Raw genomic sequence first — 9,390 nt, 5'->3', positions numbered from 1 at the left:
GACTGGTCTATAGATCACTCTATAGACTGGTCTATAGATCACTCCATAGACTGGTCTATAGATAACTCCATAGACTGGTCTATAGATCACTCTATAGACTGGTCTATAGATCACTCTATAGACTGGTCTATAGATCACTCTATAGACTGGTCTATAGATCACTCTATAGACTGGTCTATAGATCACTCTATAGACTGGTCTATAGATCACTCTATAGACTGGTCTATAGAGTGATCTATAGAGTGGTCTATAGATCACTCTATAGACTGGTTTATAGATCACTCTATACACTAGTTCTTGTGTTGTTTTTTCGTATAAAATTTTTTAAAGAAAATGTTTTCTTAATTTATTCAATTCATATTTTTTTTATTATTATTAACAATTTCTAATTAAGTAAATGCTATTTACAAAACTATAACCTAAAAACTATAGTAATTTTCACAATGTCTATGTTAAATTCTAAAGCTACTTATATTCCTCATTTAACTCCGGACACAATTCATTTAGCGATAATATAGTGGCTCCTATTAAATGTATAGAACCTGTTACTAATATATTTAATTCCTCTGATTTGTTATAAACCTGACGTATATGTTGAAAACTTTCAACGATTGTGGGAAATACTTTGCCCGTATTGGTTTCTTTGTCTTCCTGGCACATTTTTTCCCAATTGGTGGCATGCATTTGGGCTCGTTTCAGTTGTTCCGTATAACTATATAAGATCGATTTATTATCTTGATTTTTATCTTTGGTTAAGAGGCAATATTTGGTACAAAACAGACCAAGTCAAAAGTGGTGAAATTACGTAAAATAGTTAAAAGTTTTTCAGAATCACGATCTCCTGTAGTATTGAAGAGTAGAATTTTGGGTATAGCTGTATCGGCGGTTACTTGTGAAAACCATTGCCCACATACTTGCATACTTTCCACCGTATGGGCTCCATCCAAATGAATACTAAAACAAGAAAGTAAAATTATTTTCTTAATTAAGAAACTTTTGCTAGAAAACTTACTTGAAATTAAAAAATTTCACTTTTTGACATCTGCCCGGCCAGTTGCAGTTCAAAATACCTTTAATGGCCTGTTCTGTTAGTTGTGGTTTATTTACTTCATATTCTCGATGAAAACCATTACAATTTTGTCTTAACCAATCATAGGCCAACTGTAAAGCTAAAGAACCATTTAGTATCGTGCAATTATTTAACTGTTTCTTAACATGTTCCACTGAAGGATCTCGGAAATATGATTCAAACTCTGGTACTCTATGCACTACCGCTTGTTTTTCTTTTGCTCTTTCATATATAACATCTAAACATTCCTTTTGCTGAACCGATGTATAAACCGTGGAGTGAGGCTTAATAATGCCCGCCTTTTGCCAGGCTATTTCTTTAAGTGTATTACCCAGCAATTGTGTGTGTTCTAAACCCAATGAAGAAATACCCACAGTTTTTGTATTGGGCACTACATTGGTACAATCTAATTCTCCACCTATGCCCACTTCCAATATCACCACATCTACCTTTTCACCCAGATAAACGTGAAATGACAGAACTGTGAGAAATTTAAAATATGCCGGCATATCATTTTCATATTCCTGTGTTTCCATTAGCTTATTGTAGACAGGCCAGAAGTATTGATTGAATTTTTGCTTTGATATGGGTTGGCCATTAATGCGTATGCGTTCGGTTACCGACACTAGATGGGGTGAACTGTAGAAACCGGTTTTAACTTTGTAGGAACGTAAAATGGCATCGACTAAGGCACAAGTAGAGCCCTGGAAGAGAAAAGAATAAATATTTAATTTTAAAATCGAACTAAATGACCTAAAATAGATAAAAAGATAATGACCTAAAATAGATATTATAGAATACACTATAGACTAGACTATAGACTAGACTATAGATTAGAGTAGACTATTGACAAGACTATAGACTAGACTATAGATTAGAGTAGACTATTGACAAGACTACAGACTAGACTATAGACTAGAATATAGACTAGACTATAGACTAGACTATAGACTAGACTATAGACTAGACTATAGACTAGACTATAGACTAGACTATAGACTAGACTATAGACTAGACTATAGACTAGACTATAGACTAGACTATAGACTAGACTATAGACTAGACTATAGACTAGACTATAGACTAGACTATAGACTAGACTATAGACTAGACTATAGACTAGACTATAGACTAGACTATAGACTAGACTATAGACTAGACTATAGACTAGACTATAGACTAGACTATAGACTAGACTATAGACTAGACTATAGACTAGACTATAGACTAGACTATAGACTAGACTATAGACTAGACTATAGACTAGACTATAGACTAGACTTAGACTAGACTATAGACTAGACTATAGACTAGACTATAGACTAGACTATAGACTAGACTATAGACTAGACTATAGACTAGACTATAGACTAGACTATAGACTAGACTAGACTATAGACTAGACTATAGACTAGACTATAGACTAGACTATAGACTAAACTATAGACTAGACTATAGACTAAACTATAGACTAGACTATAGACTAGACTATAGACTAGACTATAGACTAGACTATAGACTAGACTATAGACTAGACTATAGACTAGACTATAGACTAGACTATAGACTAGACTATAGACTAGACTATAGACTAGACTATAGACTAGACTATAGACTAGACTATAGACTAGACTATAGACTAGACTATAGACTAGACTATAGACTAGACTATAGACTAGACTATAGACTAGACTATAGACTAGACTATAGACTAGACTATAGACTAGACTATAGACTAGACTATAGACTAGACTATAGACTAGACTATAGACTAGACTATAGACTAGACTATAGACTAGACTATAGACTAGACTATAGACTAGACTATAGACTAGACTATAGACTAGACTATAGACTAGACTATAGACTAGACTATAGACTAGACTATAGACTAGACTAGACTATAGACTAGACTAGACTATAGACTAGACTATAGACTAGACTAGACTATAGACTAGACTAGACTATAGACTAGACTATAGACTAGACTATAGACTAAACTATAGACTAGACTATAGACTAGACTATAGACTAGACTATAGACTAAACTATAGACTAGACTATAGACTAAACTATAGACTAGACTATAGACTAAACTATAGACTAGACTATAGACTAAACTATAGACTAGACTATAGACTAGGCTATTGACTAGACTATAGACTAGACTATAGACTAGACTATAGACTAGACTATAGACTAGACTATAGACTAGACTATAGACTAGACTACAGACTAGACTATAGACTAGACTATAGACTAGACTATAGACTAGACTATAGACTAGACTATAGACTAGACTATAGACTAGACTATAGACTAGACTATAGACTAGACTATAGACTAGACTATAGACTAGACTATAGACTAGACTATAGACTAGACTATAGACTAGACTATAGACTAGACTATAGACTAGACTATAGACTAGACTATAGACTAGACTATAGACTAGACTATAGACTAGACTATAGACTAGACTATAGACTAGACTATAGACTAGACTATAGACTAGACTATAGACTAGACTATAGACTAGACTATAGACTAGACTATAGACTAGACTATAGACTAGACTATAGACTAGACTATAGACTAGACTATAGACTAGACTATAGACTAGACTATAGACTAGACTATAGACTAGACTATAGACTAGACTATAGACTAGACTATAGACTAGACTATAGACTAGACTATAGACTAGACTATAGACTAGACTATAGACTAGACTATAGACTAGACTATAGACTAGACTATAGACTAGACTATAGACTAGACTAGACTAGACTATAGACTAGACTATAGACTAGACTATAGACTAGACTATAGACTAGACTATAGACTAGACTATAGACTAGACTATAGACTAGACTATAGACTAGACTATAGACTAGACTATAGACTAGACTATAGACTATAGACTAGACTATAGACTAGACTATAGACTAGACTATAGACTAGACTATAGACTAGACTATAGACTAGACTATAGATTAGACTATAGACTAGACTATAGACTAGACTATAGACTAGACTATAGACTATACTATAGACTAGACTATAGACTAGACTATAGACTAGACTATAGACTAGACTATAGTCTAGACTATAGACTAGACTATAAACTAGACTATAGACTAGACTAGACTAGACTATAGACTAGACTATAGACTAGACTAGACTAGACTATAGGTTTGTTGTAATATATAGTCTAGAATAAGCTGTATTTAAGACTAGACTATTACTATTGGGCTATTAGTTTGGATTATGTTTTCTCAAAAGAAATCATTCAAGTTATTCTCTATCTTTCGAGTATATTTTAAAATCTAAAATATTAATCACCTAACTTGTGTTTCACTTCAAATTTTCCCATTCAAAACAAACCTAAATACCAATTAGTACCAAAAACAATTTCAATATAAAGATAAAAATATTGAAGTTCATAATAATAATCTTATCTTTTATAAATTGTCCAAACAAAAAACTATTGCAAAAGTTTGCATAATGTCGGAAGAGATGTGCTTGGTCATCCAACACACGTAACATGTTTTAAGTGGATTTAGCCTGTTAAGACACTCACTCTACTTTAATAGTTCAATCCTAAGGTTATCAATTGGAAATGTTATATTTATATAGAAATTGCGTATAGAAAAAAAACAACAAATATTTTTTTAAAAACGAATTGAATTAAAATTTTAGGAGTTGCCTATGCAACCTACCTACCAACCAGCAGATTCTTAGCACTAGCATGACACATGAACATGAAATATTGTCTAAAAATAATTTGAAATTTTCAAAAACAATGTAAAGTGTCATTATCATTTAAATCTATACTAGTTTTTGTTGCAAAATATTCTACTACTTTGAACGTAAACTTAAAATAAATGACAGGAATTTGAAATACATTTAAATTTAGAAATTTAAGCTGCTGCCTTATAGAGATAAACATTGTATTAATTTGTTTTTGTAATTTCTAGTCTAGAGACTATGCACAGCCCTAATACATATTGTTTACGTTTTTGTTTACACTGTCCTCTAGAAGTCAACTTAAGTACAAATACGTAATAGATTAGATCATAAATTTCAATATGTATTACCAATTTTAAACTGGTTTATGATTCAGAATATTAAGGTTTTATGACAATTTTGTTACTATTTCGGTTCATACTTTATCAATAAGTTTTAATATTTAGATAGGTTTTATTGTTTATAGCTGCTATGTACTTGGAATAGTTTTTTTTTTAATTCATGTTTTCTTTTTCATTCATTGCCTTATCGGAACATATGTTTTGATCATATTGATAATTTGGAAAGAAAAATTAGAGCAGAGGAATTTTTTTGGGAAGAGATCATAAGACTCGATCGTAGAAGTATTAATACTCAAAGACTAAACTATAGATTAGACTAGACCATTTAAGTAAACTTAAGTTAAGTTGAAAGACTTAACTTTTAACGTTACACTAAACTATAGGCTTTGTTATAGGATAGATTATAAACTACACTGTAGACGAGCCTATAGACAAAACTGTAGACTAAACTACTGACTAAACTATAGACAAGACTAAAGACAAGACTATAGACTAAAATATAGACTTAACTTACAACTTAACTTTACATTAAACTACTGACTAGACTACAGACTATAAACTAAACTATAGCCAAGACTATAGACTAGACTATAGACTAGACTATAGACTAGACTATAGACTAGACTATAGACTAGACTATAGACTAGACTATAGACTAGACTATAGACTAGACTATAGACTAGACTATAGACTAGACTATAGACTATAGACTAGACTATAGACTAGACTATAGACTAGACTATAGACTAGACTATAGCTAGACTAGAACTAGACTATAGACTAGACTATAGACTAGACTATAGACTAGACTATAGACTAGACTATAGACTAGACTACTAGACTAGACTATAGACTAGACTATAGACTAGACTATAGACTAGACTATAGACTAGACTATAGACTAGACTATATACTAGACTATAGACAGACTATAGACTAGACGATATACTAGACTATAGACTAGACGATAGACTAGACTATAGACTAGACTATAGACTACACAGTGGGCAGAATGGAAATTTTTGGAAATAAATCTGGCATTTCTAAACGGCTGATCCGATCGGGATAAAATTTGGCGTGAGCGTAGCCAAGGAGTATTCGAGTTTAAGTTTTGAAGATGAACCCTGCAGATGCCCCAGGGGACGGCGCTGTGGCGGCTCAAAGTAGGGTATCTACGACATGTAAAATTTTTAAACTCGTGCCATTTTTTTGTTTTTCAACCCAAATCAAAAGATTTTATACTTTGTGAGAGCGCTCGACGAGATCTTGAAAAAACTTGCTTGGACAATACTACTTATCTCTTATAATATCCGAGTTATAGGCATTTAAAAATTTAGTGATACAAAATTTACCATACCTTGGTCCGCCTTTTTTTTGAATACCGGGCGTAATTTTGGACCAAATGGACTCAATTTTTTCTTGTTAGTTAGACAACAAAATTTCCAATAATATACAAAAATTTCAGATCAATATTGTTTACAGATCCAAAAATATACGTTTTTTAATTTAAAAATTAAAAAAATTTTAGATGAAATTAAAGGACACAGGTTTAAATGAACATATTTTTGAATGTAATTGAGATATTGGCTTGAAATTTTTTGTAAAGGGTCGAGAATTTCCATATCTAACTAAAAAATGATATTAAGGGATAAATATGGACTAAATTGTTGTAGCTATCTGCGATCCTATTAAAATTTTGATATAAATCATAGTTTTAGAAATTAAACAAATATGTAATATATGACAAAATCTTTATTTATGAACAAAACTCAATGAAATTTTCAACGCTTGTTAAATTTGTCATTTCAAATAAGAATATGCAAAAAAAAAAATTGAAAAGGTCAAAGGGCATCCCGCAATTCCCAAAATAGGAATGAAAATCCCAAAAATGGGATTTTTTACTTTTTTGCCCATAGGGTCCACATTTCTTTCAGGGCTGGGAAAATACTTTTGGAGTAAATAGAAAACATATTGAGGTTTCCAAAACTGCTTTCAGTTTTCTGATCCCAGCTTTGGGATTTTAGAACATGTCGCCCAAAGTTGAAGTTTTGATAAAAAATAGGTCATATTCGGAAGGACGCAGTGGCAACATTTTCAAAAATAGGACAAGTTTTTACGCCAAAGCGTTCTGCGTAAAGATACCTTTTAGAAAACTATAAAATTGTTATATGTTCTTAATAAAAATTTTATTTTATTAATAAAAGAGTTAAGACATATTTTTGGCAAAAAAAACGCCAAAAATCTAAAATTTTTTTGAATTTTTAAATTAAAAACGTATATTTTTGGATCTGTAAACAATATTGATCTGAAATTTTTTGTATATTATTGGAAATTTTGTTGTCTAACTAACAAGAAAAAATTGAGTCCATTTGGTCCAAAATTACGCCCGGTATTCAAAAAAAGGCGGACCAAGGTATGGTAAATTTTGTATCACTAAATTTTTAAATGCCTATAACTCGGATATTATAAGAGATAAGTAGTATGTCCAAGCATGTTTTTTCAAGATCTCGTCGAGCGCTCTCACAAAATATAAAAATCTTTGTATTTGGGTGAAAAACAAAAAAATGGCACGAGTTTAAAAATTTTACATGTCGTAGGTACCCTACTTTGAGCCGCCACAGCGCCGTCCCTGGGGCATCTGCAGGGTTCATCTTCAAAACTTAAACTCGAATACTCCTTGGCTACGCTCACGCCAAATTTTATCCCGATCGGATCAGCCGTTTAGAAATGCCAGATTTATTCCAAAAAATTTCCATTCTGCCCCACTGTGGACTAGACTATAGACTAGACTATAGACTAGACTATAGACTAGACTATAGACTAGACCATAGACTAGACTATAGACTAGACTAGACTATAGACTAGACTAGACTATAGACTAGACTAGACTATAGACTAGACTAGACTATAGACTAATAGACTAACTAGACTAGACTATAGACTAGACTAGACTATAGACTAGACTAGACTAGACTATAGACTAGACTAGACTATAGACTAGACTAGACTAGACTATAGACTAGACTAGACTATAGACTAGACTATAGACTAGACTAGACTATAGACTAGACTATAGACTAGACTATAGACTAGACTATAGACTAGACTATAGACTAGACTATAGACTAGACTATAGACTAGACTATAGACTAGACTATAGGACCTAGCCTATAGACTAGACTATAGACTAGACTATAGACTAGACTATAGACTAGACTATAGACTAGACTATAGACTAGACTATAGACTAGACTATAGACTAGAACTATAGACTAGACTATAGACTAGACTATAGACTAGACTATAGACTAGACTAAGACTAGACTATAGACTAGACCTAGACTATAGACTAGACTATAGACTAGACTATACTAGACTATAGACTAGACTATAGACTAGACTATAGACTAGACTATAGACTAGACCATAGACTAGACTATAGACTAGACCATAGACTAGACTATAGACTAGACTATAGACTAGACTATAGACTAGACTATAGACTAGACTATAGACTAGACTATAGACTAGACTATAGACTAGACTATAGACTAGACTATAGACTAAACTATAGACTAGACTATTGATTAGGCTATAAATTAGACAATAGACTGAACTATAGATTAGACTATAAACTAGACTATAGACTAGACTATTGACTAGACAATTGACTAGACTAAAGTCTATACTAGATTATTGACTAGAATAAAGTCGAGACTAAAGACTAGACAACAGTCTAGTCTTTAGTGTTGTCCATAGCCTAGTCTACAGTCTAGTCAGTCAATAGTCTAGTCTATAGAATGGTATATAGTGTATCCTATAGTCTTGTTTATAATCTAGGCTATAGTCTAGTCAGTAGTCTTGTCTAGTCTAAAGTCTAGTCTTATCTATAGTCCAGTCAATCTATAGTCTTATCTATAGTCTTGTCTATAGTCTTGTCTATAGTCTTGTCTATAGTCTAGTCTATAGTCTAGTTATAGTATATTCTAATATATATAGATTATAGTATAGACCAGACTATATACCAGACCATAGTCCAGACTATAGATTAGACTATATTCTAGACTATAGATAATTTATTTATCATTATAAACTGAGATTTAAACAATCGCCCTAATCAAGTAATAATTTGATAATTTAAAATGAATATTTATTATTTATATGTTTTGTAAATATTATTACAATTTGTGTAACTTGATGAAACATATTAAATTCTTTGAATTATAAAAA

General features: G+C 31.8%; 1 protein-coding gene across 1 annotated transcript in view; it reads right to left on the bottom strand.

Moving 5' to 3' along the window:
- Window positions 1–348: 348 nt before the first annotated feature.
- Window positions 349–9,390, bottom strand: part of LOC119613352 (folylpolyglutamate synthase, mitochondrial-like) — a gene marked incomplete at its 5' end in the record, with an annotated part of 9,590 nt that continues 548 nt past the window's right edge. Inside the window, 3 exon segments of the mRNA XM_037969370.1 lie at window positions 349–755; window positions 758–954; window positions 1,013–1,773. Coding sequence (XP_037825298.1) covers window positions 466–755; window positions 758–954; window positions 1,013–1,773 — 1,248 coding nt within the window.

This window comes from Lucilia sericata, unplaced genomic scaffold, assembly GCF_015586225.1.
Source record: "Lucilia sericata isolate MDLA Ls3-8-SP2 unplaced genomic scaffold, ASM1558622v1 Contig002080F_arrow, whole genome shotgun sequence".
NCBI lineage: Eukaryota > Metazoa > Arthropoda > Insecta > Diptera > Calliphoridae > Lucilia > Lucilia sericata.
Note: the sequence above shows the minus strand (reverse complement) of the source record. Positions and strands in the feature narration are given on the sequence as shown.